Source organism: Schistocerca nitens, chromosome 11, assembly GCF_023898315.1.
Source record: "Schistocerca nitens isolate TAMUIC-IGC-003100 chromosome 11, iqSchNite1.1, whole genome shotgun sequence".
Lineage (NCBI taxonomy): Eukaryota > Metazoa > Arthropoda > Insecta > Orthoptera > Acrididae > Schistocerca > Schistocerca nitens.
Window position 1 is genome coordinate 170,536,303 of NC_064624.1, and position 18,319 is coordinate 170,554,621.

Sequence of the window (18,319 nt, forward strand, 5' to 3'; positions counted from 1 at the left end):
CGGTGGTCATGTGTACGTGTGTTGTGTCTGAGTGATTGTCTGAATGTATCTGTGCTCTCGTATTCTGACAAAGGCTATGGCAAAAATTTAGTTGTGAGAAAGTGATTGTCTTTTCTATGTGCCGTGCGGGATTAGCCGAGCAGTCCAAGGCACTGCAGTCGTGGACTGTGCGGCTGGTCCCGGCGGAGGTTTGAGCCCTTCCTCGGGCATGTGTGTGTGTGTTTGTCCTTAGGATAATTTAAGTTAAGTAGTGTGTAAGCTTAGGGACTGATGACCTTAGCAGTTAAGTCCCATAAGATTTCACACACATTTGAACATTTTTTTTTTTCTTTTCTATGTGCCTGTCTGTCGCTTCGCAATCATCTTTATGGTGCGTTGCTACCTTTCCTCATTAGTATTGATTCTCAGAATATTTGCACAAGCTATCTGTTGCACGGATTGATCACTGTGGTCTCATTTCATCACCATAGTGTCCGAGACGTATGAATAGCTGGTCACACGTGTGGACTTTCATGATGGGCCAAAACCACAGGCCATTTCTGTTGTTGTCACTAACGGATTGGGCCTGCCGATCTGAAGCGCGTAGCTTCCCACTAATCTGCGGGCCCTAACTGTCGGATCTAGTCTCGTCGATATGCCTGCAGGCCGGGTCTGTTTGTGTGTGGTGTAATGCGGCGGATTTCCGTGGTTTATCCGTGCACCCAGGATTATGGTGCTCCTCGCCACAAGTGATATCAGGAATTGCGACTGTCTCACTGCAAGTACATTGTACAGTGCGGCGTTTTATAGATAGTTTGTTTATCCTAGTACATTTTGGCACTTTGAAAGTAGTTTATATATTAGAAAGTATGTATGATAAGAAGAAGAAATTTGTGGCAGTCGCTGGCAGTAGGTTTGCTAGGTACTCGTGTATTTCTTGAAAGAAAAGTCACACAGTACCTGTAAAATAATAGACATAACAAAGTTGGTAATAACCAACAGTAGTGAACATTGCTTCTTTATTGGCGGTCACCTATAGTGTTGGTTTACACAACTCTTTCACACCTTATACACTTCTTTAAAGGGGCCTACTTTTTTCTGAGGTTATTTCTGAAGTCAGTGAAGGTATTTTAAATCTGTCTTGTAACTCTAATGAAATACGTTGTATTTTGTCACCAAATGTGTTTTGTTTTATTGAAATAAAAGAAAATCAGTGATCTTAATGAAACATATATACAATTTGGCTTGCTTTCTTTGTCCAGAAACTGTTCATTACAAAAGATGTTGATGTTAGTGCTTAAGATTTTTGCTCACACGTTCATAAATTCAGAAATCTTTACATTTTTTGTCAACTTATATCTTACCCTTGAGATCTCAAAATTTGTCAGGGAAAAATGCTATATCTTGTCTGGAAATCAGGGAAATATCAGAGAATTTCACTTGGGGAAACTTGTGGCATCCCTGAGTGTTGATACTATACTATATTGAAACATAAACTGAACAACCATTAACTTGGGCATAAGCCATACTGTTATAACATAATACATTGTGGCATATGTTACAGAACAAACTACTACTAACTGGACTACTAGACGAAGCAATATACTTTTATTGCAGAATATTACAAAAATTTGTATCATGAATGAGGCATGGCAAAACTTGCTGAACAAGTTAATAAACCGTCAGTTGCAGCAAAAACTTTAAAGAAAGTACATAATATGTTATTCTTTGAAAACACGAGACGTACGGAATAACACTCGCCTATTAGTGACACAGTTTTGTATTATTTTTTTATAATTCTTGAAAACAAATCAAATCAATAGTTTGATGCCTCCGAGAACTAACCCAGACAGTACGTCTTTTGTGAGACAGACAGCACCATTAGAGAACTAATGACTGAAACTACATCTTCCTTGCATCGAATGAAAGATGGTGCTGTTGGCACGTATCACATTCTGTGGTTGGATGGAATTTTAGTTTTTACATCCAGTAAAGGTCTGTAGCCTAAGATGTGAGTGTTCCACAAATATCATATGGTTACTGTGCCAATACTTGCTTAAATACACTCTGTGCCTTTGCCTTTCGCTTTGGTGCTAACTACCACACCAGTCATGGTAGTGTGGCTTATAAATAGAACTGATGCATTTGAAAATGTGAAAGTAGAATTTTGTGGCAAATTTGTTGATGTTGTAATTTAGGTAAGTGGGATGCCACAGATCACCATGTATCCTACTTTACAGATCAGATTGTGTGAAGTCACGGACATCCAACCATTCAGTGTGTAGCTGTAGTTTCACTGTTCTTTTACCTCTGCCCGTAGACGCTCGTGACAGAGCACGTGAACGTTCAACCAGCTTCACCACATTTGAGATACTAGTTCACATACTCTGCATAATACTAATCTGTCGTTTGTCAAAGTCGCTGATCTCGGTGGATTCCCCCATTTGCAGCCCATATCTTCGCTAGGGTGAACCCCAGTCTGTGCCTGTTCCAATTACGTACTTTTTCGTTACTTCATCATTTGCCAGCAATGCTACCAGGTGGCTTCTGATGTCGCGATGGGCAGTGGTCACAGTGTCTTGGCTTATCAGTATCTGTGGCACATTTGAAGGCCCACACATTAGTTATGTGTTACTCATCAGCAACAGACAGCTTCTTTCCATGATTGTACTCAAACACACTATTTCATACCGCTCCACTTCCAGTGCGCAATCATCCAGTTTTTTCTATTTCTGTTTTTCATTCACATTTTTCTGACCGTGGTTTTCATTTTTTGAAGATTCAAAACATCAATGTAGTTGAACAGACTTTGTCCCACATACTTTAATAATAGGTTAACACATTTCACTGACTGTGTGCACGAATGGGTTCCATGATTGCTATCTTCCTCCACCAAACATAATGTTCACTATATCTTGAAATGTTACTGCTAGTATTTGCTGCTGGAGAGTACTTAACCAGGGTACCAATTCCATGAATGTGATCCGCCAGCTGTGTGTTTGTAATTACCTATACCCTTAAGTCTTCTGTCCAGCTATGCGGTGCCACTTGTAATTCTGCAGGAATATGCTGTGATAATGGAAGATTATGATTACTACCAACAAGCTACAAACTCATGTATTCACTTTTTTCACAATGCTTCTCTATTTAACAGTCCCCATAACTCTTAATGATTCCCTTTTACAACATTTCATGCACTTTAAGTTTTCTTTGACGGTGTTATGATCTTTAACATTGATTCTCATACAGATTTTTGCAGAAAGTGCTTTGTATTCCTACTCATCAGCTTTGGAACAAAGCAGAAAACACAGAATATATGCAAAGTTATTGCTCAAGGAACATAGCATTAGCAGAGTAAGCAAGATTTTTCATTGTCAGAATATTGGGTCGCAGCCAGCTGTATTACAAGTTTGCAGTGTTTGGTAGTGTGGAAAAGTATGCTGTGTCACTGCCTTAATGATGATCACAATCTGACTAATAGCAACATTCCTTCTGCTCATTGTGTTGTATTAAAAAAAGCTTTAATTTAATTTCACAGTCATTTACAGAAATATGCACTGCTTTTGAAGATGACTGTCTCTATAATGGGCTTTCACAAGTTCTCGTTCATTCCGTGTTAAATACAGTAATCGGTGCTAGGCATGCAGTCTTTCCTCTATCACTATTACTGTAAACTTAGGTTTCTACATGACCGTCTTTCATTGGTACATTGAATAGTGACATGTACCACCACAATCTGCATCGCTCAGCTGCCTAAATTCCAGTAAACAGGCATCGCTATGTAAACACTCGTCGAAATTTCAGTCGTCTATGCCATCACAGCCAAAAATTTGTATCCTAAATGAAAATATACTTACTGTGTACTGTTCTGGTTGGATTAAATATGAATTAATTTATGAAGTTTGATAGTATTCTTTGTTACCTCGCATTTTGCTTGATGTCGTCTCCAATGCGACGATGCAAGACTTCGTTTTCTTCTTGTTTGCAGGAATGTAATGCTGCAACATCCTGAAAATACCATACACACACATGTATAATAAATGTTATGCCATTTATTCTGAAACCCAGTTGTAATTTTACAATTTTTATTATGCCCCTGTATGCCGTAACTTGATAAGAAACATTCTTGTACTAACCTTCTACAAACATGTGGAGCTGAAAGCAGTAAAATCAAATAAAACAATAATTGGCTTCCAAACACAGGGTCCAAAAAGGTGAAATCACAACACTATCCACTGAACTCCAACTTCAGTCAGGCTCATTGCTCTTTAAAAAGACACCGGTCTTTCGAAAACTTTGACCGTCATTTTCTCAGAAATGATGGAGTAACTACAGGTAACCAGAGACGTGTGTTCACTTATTTTGACCCCTCTTCCACTGAATGAGGTATCTGAAAATCGGGTTATGACACTTGTGATGTTCCCTCATCAGATGTAAACCTGATGATGCAGTTAGTAGCTGTGAAACCAGCCATTTCAATAAATGATAATTTGACAGCAGTAGTGATTTTTCATTGATAAGGATTTTGACAGCTGTGGCTGCCCGGAGCATAAATTGTTTTGAGAACAGTTCATCTGCAAGCCATATAGCTTGCTATACTGGCCAGTCTCTCTCTCACTCTCTCTCTCTCTCTCTCTCTCTCTCTCTCTCTCTCTCTGTGTAATTTTATAGAATTATTAAATGTCTCCGCCCGTTGTGGCCACAGATCGACTGGCACGACAAGCTGTACCTGTCACCACTGACGACGGTGGGGAACCTGCCGTTCCGCAGGGTGTGCAAGGAGATGGGTGCGGATGTGACGTGTGGCGAGATGGCGATGGCTTCGAGCCTGCTGCAGGGGGCCGTGCAGGAGTGGGCGCTCACCAAGCGCCACCGCTCCGAGGACATCTTCGGCGTGCAGGTGAGTCAGCAGGGGAGCTCGCGTTCTCGTTTCACTCTTGTAGCTAGAAAAATAAATCTAATGATTTTAAATTTCCCAGCTGTTTGATGGTATTATAAACTGTTAATTGGGTCAGTAAGACTTTTGACCTATTGTTTGCTGTTGTGTTGATTTGCCGTTGGAATGTTTGCAGACAGTATTACTGGGAAACTTACTTCCCAAATAGATATATCACTGTAATAACCTACGTAACTGTGTGCCTGTGTAAAATGTGTCCTCTCAATGTGGGTTATTGCTAAGTTTCATTATAAGGGAATCAATATCCATGCTATGATTAAAAGTGACTCTTTTTGAATGAAGCAATTTACGATTAACACTGCGTCTGTTATGTCTCGAGTTCACGAAAATGCCCCTACCTCAGCCTTAACCCGATTGCACCAAATGAGAAAGTGTCGGTAGCATTTAAATCGTATGACACGCATAGCTTGCAAATGTCTTCTAAACTGAAGACAGGGTCTGCCACATGGTAGCCAATTTTTAATGACCGACACAGTGAAAAGAGTAGTTTGTAGTGATGACTGTGAGGGGGATCTACAACAGTTTGTTGATAGCGTTTCAACAGTAATACTGAAACAAATAATTTCTCTCTCAGTGATTCAGATGGTGAAAAACTGCAAGACAGAGTTGAAAGTGCATCTAGTTCTCAAAGTAGTGATGAAAGTGACAATAATGCAATGAATGTGCACCACCTGTATCAAAACCTTCATAATAGGAGCATTTTTTAGTATGGTTCCCAACTTTTACTCTACCATAATTTTGACGTTAGATCGTCATAGCTTGGCATCGAAGACAGATTTTTGCTGAGTCAGGTGACGACTGGGCAAAGTATCTATTAGAAACATTACATATGTAGATTGTGGACAGTTGAGAATGTGGGCCTCACGGGAAGCGTGCAAGGGATAAATCCCTGCAGTCGCACTATTCATCTGTGTCCTCGGTGGCTCAGTGATTCGTGTAAGCAGGAGATCCCAGGTTCGAGTCCCTGTCGGGGCACACGTTTTCAGCTGTCCCCATCGAGGACACCTGTTGGCAGCTGAGGGTTTCAATTAATTATCATTTATTCTAGAGAAGCTGCACGGTGATCAATGGTATCTGTTCTTTTGAGGACAGTTACTATCTTCATATACAATTGGTAGAGTCTAGCATGAGCCACTGGTGGTACACCTCGCCCGATGGAAGGATTTAGTGTGAGCCACCAGTCGTATATACTGGTGTGTGCATGTTAAACAATAACTTTCATTACTGTTTACAGTTTCTTCAAAAAGTGAAGGTCCAATGATGCTTCATCTGGATATTGCTACCAACACTTGCAGGTTTTGATTGTGCAATGGCTTTTCAAGCAGAGCTTGTGGCTTCTCCATTGATCATAATCATGTATTTTGTGTTTTAACGTGACCGGAGAGTTTGAAGTAGGCCTCGTCTGTGTAGAAGGTGATATCCAGAATACGAATGGTATTACTCTCAATAAAAGATGTAAATCATTTGCAATAACAGTAACGGATTCACTTATCATGATCCTCATCCTTCAGTTTGTGCACAGCTGTCGCTTTATACGGGAGCAATTTCAGTGTTTGCCTAACACTTTACGCACAGCTGCACTCCCAGTATCTGTTTCTTGTGCCGACTTGGGCTGTTTTGCGTAGACTCAGGAAAAAAAAAACTACTACTTCTGTTTATGTAGTTTAGATGGTCTACCAGTTCATTCAGCATCTCACACCGTCCCTATCCGTCTAAATTTTTCAATTAAGTCAACAAACCACATTACGATTAGTTTCAGCTTTTCCCAGGAATTTTTCAGCAAATGGCTTCTGCATTAAATATGTGTATTTGTAACCTTCAAAACAGTTGAAAGCACGATCATTTTTAAACAAATTGAACTTCTAAGCACTAAACCTGGCTTCGCTATCTTCCGTCAATTGAACTGAACATTTAAACATTACAGAACAGTAGAATGAATTAAAAAACAATCATGTATCAGTGAGGAAAACTTTCTGCCAACTTGCATTCTGCCAGCTTTGTGTTAAACTTCTGACACAATTTTCGCCCGTAGTCCAGTGCATGATGACTTTCAAAATGCTCTGCATATATAGAGTCTTTTACCTGTTGTATTATTTTATTATCAATTGCAGATTTTTGCAAGATTTTACAATTTGCAACAATTTTGTTTGTTTTAATTTGCCGAAATCTTCCTTTTCCACTCTGTGAAAATGTTTTCACATTTGTATATGGATATTTGTAAATCGTTGTTACTTTGACATTAGTATCTAGTTATCTGCAAGTAATAATGTTCCCATCGCCGTCTTTTTGTAAGGGTTTTGCCTCCCTCCCATCAGATGGATTTTTACTACCATTCCTGGATTATTTCATCCATATACATAATAATAGTGTTTATATATATGTTCTTGTCTAAATCCCTGATTAAGCTCTATAATTTGTTTTTTTTTTTTTTTTGCCTTGGTGTAAGTTACTTCTGTAATCTACATCTACGTTCATACTCCGCAAGCCACTTGACGGTGTGTGGCAGAGGGTACTTTGAGTTCCTCTATCAGTTCTCCCTTCTTTTCCAGTCTCGTACTGTTCGTGGAAAGAAATATTGTCGGTATACCCCTCTGTGGGCTCTAATCTCTCTGATTTTATTCTCATGGTCTCTTCGCAAGATACACTTAGGAGGGAGCAATATACTACTTGACTCCTCGGTGAAGGTATGTTCTCGAAACTTCAACAAAAGCCCATACCGAGGTACTGTGCTCTCTCTTGCAGAGTCTTCCACTGGAGTTTATCTATCATCTCCGTAACGCTTTCGACATTACTAAATGATCCTGTAACGAAGCACCCTGCTCTCCGTTGGATCTTCTCTATCTCTTCTATCAACCCTATCTGGTACGGATCCCACACTGCTGAGCAATATTCCAGCAGTGAGCAAACAAGTGTACTGTAACCTACTTCCATTGTTTTCGGACTGCATTTCCTTAGGATTCTTCCAATAAATCTCAGTCTGGCACTGCTTTACTGACGATTAATTTTATATGGTCATTCCATTTTAAATAGCTTCTAATGCCTACTCCCAGATAATTTATGGAATTAATTGCTTCCAGTTGCTGACCTGCTATATTGTAGCTAAATGATAAAGGATCTTTCTTTCTATATGTTCGCAGCACATTACAATTGTCTACACTGAGATTCAATTGCCATTCCCTGCACCGTGCGTCAAACCATGTGTCAATTCATTGCAGATCCTCCTGCATTTCAGTACAATTTTCCATTGTTAAAATCTCTCAATATACTACATCATCATCCACAAAAGCCTGAGTGAAATTCCGATGTTATCCACAACGTCATTTATATATATTGTGAATAGCAACTGTCCTACGACACTCCCCTGCGGCACACCTGAAATCACTCTTACTTCGGAAGACTTCTCTCCATTGAGAATGACATGCTGCGTCCTGTTATCTAGGAACTCTTCAATCCAATCACACAATTGGTCTGATAGTCCATATGCTCTTACTTTGTTCATTAAACGACTGTGGGGAACTGTATCGAACGCCTTGCGGAAGTCGAGAAACACGGCATCTACCTGGGAACCCGTGTCTATGGCCCTCTGAGTCTGGTGGACGAATAGCGCGAGGTGGGTTTCACACGACCGTCTTTTTCGAAACCCATGCTGATTCCTACAGAGTAGATTTCTAGTCTCCAGAAAAGTCATTATACTCGAACATAATACGTGTTCCAAAATTGTACAACTTATCGACGTTAGAGATATAGTTCTGCACATCTGTTTGACGTCCCTTCTTGAAAACGGGGATGACCTGTGCCCTTTTCCCATCTTTTGGAATGCTACGCTCTTCTAGAGACCTACGGTACACTGCTGCAAGAAGAGTGGCAAGTTCCTTCGCGTACTCTCTATAATGTGTCTATTCATACTTAGTAGTGTACCTGAATTATCTGATCAAATGTATCTGGATGCCCCTATGTAATACAGAGTTGACCACTAGATGTCATGAGAAGTGGAGCCACAAGTATAAAAGGATGCAGGGAGTGCTGTGATCTCAGTGGAGAAGCAGTAACAGCACAATGGGTTGAACAGGAGAGGGCAGTGACGTTGAATGTGGACGAGGCATTGGATGCCACCTGAGTAGCATACTGGTACATGAGGGGTGTTCAAAAAGTAAGGTGACTTCATATTTTCATGAAAAAATATTTATTTATTCATCAATATTCATGTTGTCCCCTTCAGAGTTATCCCCCTCAGATACAGTACACTTGTGGCAACGCTTCTTCCAATCCTCGAAGCACTTCTCGGTACAGCCTCGAGTACTTACAGCAATGCAGTTTTCATTTCCTCAATCGCTAAAATTCTTCGTCCTTTCATAGGTCTCTTCAAGTTTTGGAAACAGGAAAAAGTCAGAGGGGACCAAATCCAGTGAATATAGTGGCCGAGGCACGAGTGTCGCATTGTTTTTGGCCAAAAAATCTCTCACAAGGAACGATGAATGAGAAGTCGCATTATCGTGCTGGAAAAGCCGTGAGTTGTCTTTACACTATTCCGGACGTTTTTCGCATATTCCTTCTAGCAAACGGCGCATAACGTCAAGGTAATACTCATTATTGATCGAACAATCTTGAGGCAAAAATTCGTGATGCACTACGCCACAGTAATTGGAAAAAACAGTGAGCAAAACTTTGACATTTGATCGAACTTAGCGTGTTTTACATTATACGGGGGCAAAAAAGATAAAATGGATAACAGAAATGTGTGGTATTAATATTCAGTTAATGTGCACTGAACATAGTTGTGTGTGTTGGCTCAGATGACACATTACACACTGGCCATTAAAATTGCTACACCAAGAAGAAATGCAGGTGATAAACAGGTATTCATTGGACAAATATATTATACTAGAACTGACATGTGATTACATTTTCACGCAATTTCGGTGCATAGATCCTGAGAAATCAGTAACCAGAACAACCACCTCTGGCCGTACTAACGGCCTCGATACGCCTGGGGATAGAGTCAACAGAGCTTGGATGGCGTGTACAGGTACAGCTGCCCATGCAGCTTCAACGCGATACGACAGTTCATCAAAGAGTAGTGACTGGCGTATTGTGACGAGCCAGTTGCTCGACCACCATTGACCTTGCGTTTTCAATTGGTGAGAGATCTGGAGAATGTGCTGGCCAGGGCAGCAGTCGAACACTTTCTGTATCCAGAAAGGCCGGTACAGGACCTGCAACATGCGGTTGTGCATTATCCTGCTGAAATGCAGGGTTTCGCGGGGATTGAATGAAGGATAGAGCCACGGGTCGTAACACATATGATATGTAATGTCCACTGTTCGAAGTGCCGTCAATGCGAACAAGAGGTGACCGAGACATGTAACCAATAGCACACTGTACCATTCACGCCGGGTGATACGCCAGTATGGCGATGACGAATACACGCTTCCAATGTGTGTTCACTGCGATGTCGCCAAACACAGATGCGACCATCACGATGCTCTAAACAGAACCTGGATTCATCCGAAAAAATGACGTTTTGCCATTCGTGCACCCAGGTTCATCGTCGAGTACACCATTGCAGGCGCTCCTGTCTGTGATGCAGTTGCAAGAGTAACCGCAGCCACGGTCTCTGAGCTGATAGTCCGTGGTGCTGCAAATGTTGTCAGACTGACCGTGCAGATGGTTGTTGTCTTGCCAACGTCCCCATGTGTTGACTCAGGGATCGAGACGTGGCTGCACGATCCATTACAGCCATGCGGATAAGATGTCTGTCATCTTGACTGCTAGTGATAGGAGGCCGTTGGGATCCAGCACGGCGTTCCGTATTACCCCCCTAAACCCACCGGTTGCGTATTCTGCTAACAGTCATTGGATCTCGACCAACGTGAGCAGCAATGTCGCGATACGATAAACTGCAATCGCGATAGGCTACAATCCGACCTTTATCAAAGTCGGAAACGTGATGGTACGCATTCCACCTCGTTACACGAGGGATCATAATAACGCTTCACCAGGCAACGCCGGTCAGCTGCTGTTTGTGTATGAGAAATCTGTTGGAAACTTTCCTCACGTCAGCACGTTGTAGGTGTCGCCACCAACGCCAACCTTGTGTGAATGCTCTGAAAAGCTAATCATTTGCATATCACAGCATCTTCTTCCTGTCGGTTAAATTTCGCATCTGTAGCACGTCATCTTCATGGTGTAGCAATTTTAATGGCCAGTAGTGTAATTTTCTGTTGCTTCTGTCTTTGCAATTTATGGCACATTTTTTTATAGATATGCGGAAACAACCCCCATGTGATGTCCCGCTGTGCGCAGATGTTGGAAGAACAGATCTCGCTGGATTTCCTGGACATCAACCTCGGCTGTCCCATCGAGCTCGTCTACGAACAAGTAAGTGTCACACGTTTCACGGTTCGGGCAAATTTCTGCAGTTTTGTTAATTTGTTGGTCCCGTGCTCTAGACTGGGTGACGATGGGCTGTGGTGCTGCACTAGAGAAGTAATCTTGCTCTTGTGATGTGCGTCACAAGGATGTGTGTTGTAATTTGTTGTGTTGTTCAGTGGGTAAGCTTTGGAATACAAACCTAAATAATGTGCTAGTCACTCTGTCTTTTGCACCTGTACAAGAGGATTCCTCAGGAGGATGCTGTCATAAGGAAAAACAAAACTGAACATTCACTATGTAGCGGAGGTACTGTGTCGCAGATAGGGATGACAAAAAGACTGTCGCAAAATAAGGTTTTGGCCAACAAGGCCTTTGACAACAATAGACTCCACACACACACACACACACACACACACACACACACACAGACTACTACACCAGAGTCTATGCTCGTGTGTGTGTGTGTGTGTGTGTGTGTGTGTGTGGAGTCTATTGATGACAGGTAGCCTGGCTTCAGCAGCCAGAGACTACGGTCACAATATTATGAAAAGGAAAGTTGCTACTCACCATATAGCGGAGATGCAACAACAAAAAGACTCTCACAATTAAAGCTTTTGGCCAGTAAGGCCTTTGTCAACAGTAGATGACAGACAGACATACACAAACGCAACTTGCACATACAACTGCAGTCTCGGGCAACTGAAACCACACTGCCTGTAGTCACATGCCTGTGAGTTACGTTTGCGTGTGTATGTCTGTCTGTCTGTCTGTTGTTGACGAAGGCCTTATTGGCTGATAGCTTATTTTGTGAGTCTTTTTGTTGTGCCCCCCTGCAACTCAGCATCTCCACTATATGGTAAGTAGCAACTATCCTTTTCATAATTATGTTACATTCCATCCTGGATTTTGTGTTGTTCAGAAACTAAACATTCTATGCATTGGAGTGTGGAATGTAAGCTTCCTTAATGAGACTGGTAGGTTGGAAAATATAAAAAGGGGGGTGAATATGTTGACGTTAGATATAATGGGAATTAGTGAATTCAGTGGCGGAAGAACTGGACTTTTGGTCAGGTGAATACCGGGCTACAAATACAAAATCAAATACGGGTAATGCAGGAGTAGGTCTAATAATGAATAAGAAAATATGACTCCAATTAAGCTACCATGACCGTCATAGTGAACGCATGCAGTATTGTAGCCAGGACAGGTATAAAGTCAACGTCCACTGCAGTAGTACAATTTTATATGCCAACTGGATCCTCACACAAGATAAAATAAATTATTCAGATACTTAGAGATGACGAAGATTTAATTTTGATGGGGGTTTGGAATTCAGTAGTAGGAAAAAGAAGTGAAGGAAAAATAGTAGGTGAATATGGACTAGGAGAAAGGAAAAAAAAGAGGAACCTACCTGATAGAATTTTGCACAGGGCATGATTTAATCATCACTAATACACGATTTAATAATCACGAAAGAAGGTTCGTGGTGCCTCTTTCTTCAAGCTTAAGAATTTTGTTGTAATTTTTATGGTTTTGTAGGTACATATAATTAATAGTAGGTAATGTTCAATCACAGAAGCTGAGATTATGTAAGAGCAAGTAGAAAACAAATTATAGAGACATAATACAAACTACACTGATGAAAAAAAAAAAAAATCGCAACACCAAAAATAATTGTTCTAGAGTAATGAAGTTTTGGGAATACATTTGTCTAGGTGACACAATTTAAGCGATTAACATTGCAGGGTCACAGGGTAATGTAAGTGCAATATAACCATTGCAGATGTGAAATGCTGGTATATCAATAACCAGTGTTGCCACCAGAAGATTGAATGCAAGAATGCAAACATGCATACATTGTGTTGTGCAGGTGTCGGATGTCAAGTTACGAGATGGACGTCCATTCCCGTTGCACTCGGTCGAGTCAGTACAGGGACGACTAATGCCGTTTGTCGACGGCGCCGGAGTTGTCGTCCGACGACGTTCTGCATGTGCTCGATTTAAGACAGATCCGGTGATCGAGCAGGCCGAGGCAACGTGTTGACACTCTACAGAGCACATTCGGTTACAGCAGTATTGTGTGTGAGAGCTTTATCCTGATAGAAAACACACCCTGGAATGCTGTACATGTACGGCCGGACGACAGGTTGAATCAGCAGATTGATGTATAAATTTTCAGTCAGGGTTTGTGAGGTAACGACTTGCTTTCATACGAAATCACACCGCAGACTGTGATTCCAGGTGTAAGTCCAGTGTGTCTAGTGCACAGGCGTGGTGGTTGCAGGTTCTCAACTGTCCCCCTCCTAACCAGCATATGGCCGCCACTGGCACAGAGGCAGAACCAGGTGTCATCAGAAAACACAACAGTTCTCCAACCTGCCCTCCAATGTGCTGTCACTCGATACCACTGAAGTCACAAATCCCTGTGGTTTGGTGTCAGTGGCATCTGTCTCAGAGGTGTCCTTGAAGTAACCAATTTATAACAGTTTGTTGTGTCACTGTGGTGCCAACTGCTGCTCAGTTTGCTGCTGCATATGCCGCACGATGTGCCGGACCCATTTTCCGAACACGGCGGTCTCTCCTCTCGCTACTGCCACGAGTAGGGTGACCAGACGTCCGGATTAATCGGGACATGCCCTCCTTTTTAGCCCTTTGTCTGGGGTCCAGGCGGATTTTTACAGTGCCCGGCTTTTTCGGAAAGTTGAGCGTAATACAGTTAAATTTTACAATTCGTCCTGTTCTATTGCTCTTTTCTTAAATACTTCAACTATTGGCACAGTCTTCATGATAAACACGCACAAAGGCGGTGTTAGTAGGTGGCACCGGGATCGTCGATGTTATCATTGGTCTACCTATAAGCAAATCCAAATATCGATTATTTAAAATTTTCGTTTCGTATCTTCGCTTTGTATTGGCTTGGCTTTCTGTAGTGCACGTGTGATTTGTGAGCGTAATTTTCTACCGAGTGAGTTACGTAAAATATTTGGCTATAAATCTTTGAACATAGCTGCTAAGGTTCAGTGACCGTGTCAGAATTATATTGTAACAAATAAGCCCTCGGTCACAAATATTAAGTCAACATTGACGTGGTTACGACGCTACTATGAGCGTCGTCGTCAGAATTAGGCTAACTGTTCTAAAACATATTAGATAGATAGTACATTAATAAAATTAAAGTTTGTACTGAAGGGAGAAGACAAAGAATGGCACCAGTCCCCTAAATTTATCCTTTGCCAATCATCTCTTAATTACTGGACACGTGCCTAAAGCCACAGGCGATAACAATATTCTGCATACCGATAGATGTCTTAGAGGAATTGGAGATTTTCAAACATCTCATTCGTTATGATGGCCTCATTCTCAACAAACAGCTGCAGCTGCGAAATACAAACTTTTTTGACTGTATAAAGCCATTGCTTGATCTTTGATTCAGATTTCCTCATGCAGTTTACCGAAATGTTGTTTTCCCGTCACATCTTTGCTGTTTTCTTGTATGTCATAACTAACGTTTTTTACGTTACAAAATGTATCTCTATTTAAAGCAGATAAATATGTAACTTCATCCTGTTATTACTAATGCTTACATTATGCCTGAATCAGCTGCATCACAATTTCATGTGTCTAATTTTGAATGTACAGTAGCCTAGTTGTTTCTGCGTCTACTAGATGGCGCTCGTAGCAACACCGTGTTTACTTGCCCACACTTTCTAATGTGGGCACCTCAGTCCTGTTGCAACCCTTGTCCACAGTACGAGCAGCCCTTAGCGGCTCGCCATCTCACAACTGTTCATGACGTCGCCTTTCCGGCTCAGATCTTTTTTAATATCTGACTTGTAAGTACTGCATCTTTTCCACTCAGTACAAACTTTAATTTTATTAATGTATTATATACCTAATATGCTTTAGAACAGTTAGTCTAATTCTGAACACGACACTAATAGTAGCGTCGAAACCAGGTCAATTTTTACTTCATATTTGTGACCGAGGGCTTATTTGTTCCAATATATTTGGCTACGCCTAAACGAAAGTGTACATTTTCTGATGTCCTTTCCTGCAATATCCGGCTTTAAGAAAGGGAGAAATGAATTTGAAGTGGAATCTAAGACGTGTGGATCTCGAACGTACATCTCAGTGGCCAATAAAGGTAAGAAATAACTTGACAGATTAACTGTCACGGTTTTATTTCATTGTTTCATAGTCACTCAATTTATTTGTAAAGGTTAAATCGCAGTTTACATGTCGTCAGCGGCTGCTTGAATTGTAGATGTTGGTAACGGTGCGTCGAATGAAAGGACGTGAATGGTCTTACGTTTTTCGCTTTGTAAACAATTGCGTGTTGTTGACATAACAGAATAATGACGCCACACTGTCACCACAATCAATGTCTTTAATTTTTTTTATATTGCTCATTTAACCACCACCTGACCATCAGTAACAATTAACTATTAGTTTTACCGGTAATTCCCGGCAGTCACGTGACTTGTCCAAAGCCGACGGGTGGTATCCTCATCTGCAGTTGACGCGTTTGATGTGTCCCCTTTTTTTCTTCCTTTGTCCTCCTTTTTGAAGCTGTTTGTCCTCCTTTTTAAACAATTGAATCTGGTCACCCTAGCCACGAGGCCATCCAAAGCACTGTCATCTTGCGCCCGTACATTCTCTTGACAATCACTGCCAGCAATCGTGTACAGCGGCTACATTCCTGCCAAGTCTTTCTGCAATATCACAGAAGGAACATTCAGCTTCTCGTATTCCTATTATGTGATCTCTTTTGAACTCGGAGAAGTGTTGATTATGGGGTCTTCATCACTTTAAAGGCATTCTTTACTAACAACAACCCACCACATACAATCTCAGCGTTAACTAATGCTAATGACTATTACATCATGTATTTAATGGAAATCAGATTTGCATCCTCATAGTGGTTCTATTAGCACATCACTCTTAAGCAACTGGCATGAAATTTGAATAAATGTAATCTTTCAGATGTACCACCTTTTGTTTAAATTGCATAACTACACTGTCAATATACCTCATAACTTGACAAGAAATTTTCACAATTGATTTATAAATCATGAAACAATGCAGACTCTTGCATTAGCATTCACATACACATTCGCATCACATTCCTTTACTGATTTGATTCTGATTGTGTTTATTGCTGAATTAATGCAAGTATATGTTGAAAATATAATTTGAAAGCAAAGTCTTATGCAAAGCTGTGTGTATTATTTATGCAATCCCAGTCACAACTTAGTTTCAAAAATATTCTGAGGGAAGAGGCATATGTTGTTGTTGTTGTAGTCTTCAGTCCTGAGACTGGTTTGATGCAGCTCTCCATGCTAATCTATCCTGTGCAAGCTCCTTCATCTCCCAGTACCTACTGCAACCTACATCCTTCTGAATCTGCTTACTGTATTCATCTCTTCTTGGTCTCCCTTGACGATTTTTACCCTCCACACTGCCCTCCAATGCTAAATTTGTGATCCCTTGATGCCTCAGGACATGTCCTACCAACTGATCCATTCTTCTGGTCAAGTTGTTCCACAAACTTCTCTTCTCCCCAATCCTATTCAATACCTCCTCATTAGTTACGTGATCTACCCACCTAATCTTCAACATTCTTCTGTAGCACCACATTTCGAAAGCTTCTATTCTCTTCTTGTCCATGTTTCACTTCCATACATGGCTACACTCCATACAAATACTTTCAGAAACGACTTCCTGACACTTAAATCTATACTCGATGTTAGCAAATTTCTCTTCTTCAGAAACGCTTTCCTTGCCATTGCCAGTCTACATTTTATATCCTCTCTACTTCGACCATCATCAGTTATTTTGCTCCCCATATAGCAAAACTCCTTTACTACTTTAAGCGTCTCATTTCCTAATCCAATTCCCTCAGCATCACCCGACTTAATTCGACTACATTCCATTATCCTCGTTTTGCTTTTGTTGATGTTCATCTTATACCCTCCTTTCAAGACACTGTCCATTCCGTTCAACTGCTCTTGCAAGTCCTTTGCTGTCTCTGACAGAATTACAATGTCATCGGCAAACCTCAAAGTTTTTATTTCTTCTCCACGGATTTTAATACCTATTCCGAACTTTTCTTTTGTTTCCTTTACTGCTTGCTCAATATACAGATTGAATAACATCGGGGAGAGGCTACAACCCTGTCTCACTCCCTTCCCAACCACTGCTTCCCTTTCATGTCCCTCGACTCTTATAACTGCATATGTTAAAGACGAAATTTGTGCGGGAGTGTTTTGAGTTGGGTTCACTGACTGAAAAAGCAATCCACAGTTTTCGACATTACATTGAAGAAATTTGATGATTTTCCTGGTAGGTGGTATGGTCAAATGTTTTCAGTGATCTTTTTCAAATCCCAGAAACTGAAACACAGAGAACTTCGGCTTGGAGTGGACCTATCTTATGTAACACATTTTTTGACATAAATTATGAAATATTACAATGTTTTATCTCATTAGCATTTTGTATAAAAGAAAATTTTCTTGACAACAATTTATGAGTCAAAGATACAGCAAGATTGCATTCCAGCTTCATGTAGAATTTCATTGTTATAGCTCAGTAAGAGTAATCATAACCTCCTACCATGTACAGCATTTAAGCATGAATAGCAATTTTTTATTTATTTTTTTATTTCGATGGAGGTTGTATACATGGAAGAGACCTGGAGACTCCGGAAGGTTTCACACTGATTATATTATCGTAAGACAGAGATTTTTTAAACATATTTCTGTAACACTTTTCGAGGGGCAAGTGTGGACTATGACAACAATTTATTGGAGCTGTAGATTAAAACTGAAGAAAACTCGAAAAAGGTAGTACTTTAAGGATATGGGACCAGGACGAGTTAAAAGAACCAGAGGTTGAGAATTTCAGATGGAGCATTAGCCAACCGTTGACTAGAACAGGTAAAGGGAATATAGCAGAAGACAAATGGGTAGCTTTTAGAGATGGAATAGTGAAGACAGCAGTGGATCAAGTAGG

The 18,319-nt window shown here is 40.8% G+C and overlaps 1 protein-coding gene across 1 annotated transcript in view; it reads left to right on the top strand.

The window, feature by feature from the left end:
- LOC126213061 (tRNA-dihydrouridine(47) synthase [NAD(P)(+)]-like) overlaps window positions 1–18,319 on the top strand; it is a 213,678-nt gene that overhangs the window by 127,492 nt on the left and 67,867 nt on the right. Inside the window, exons 6-7 of the mRNA XM_049940635.1 lie at window positions 4,685–4,879; window positions 11,198–11,314. Coding sequence (XP_049796592.1) covers window positions 4,685–4,879; window positions 11,198–11,314 — 312 coding nt within the window. The remainder of the gene's footprint in view (window positions 1–4,684; window positions 4,880–11,197; window positions 11,315–18,319) is intronic.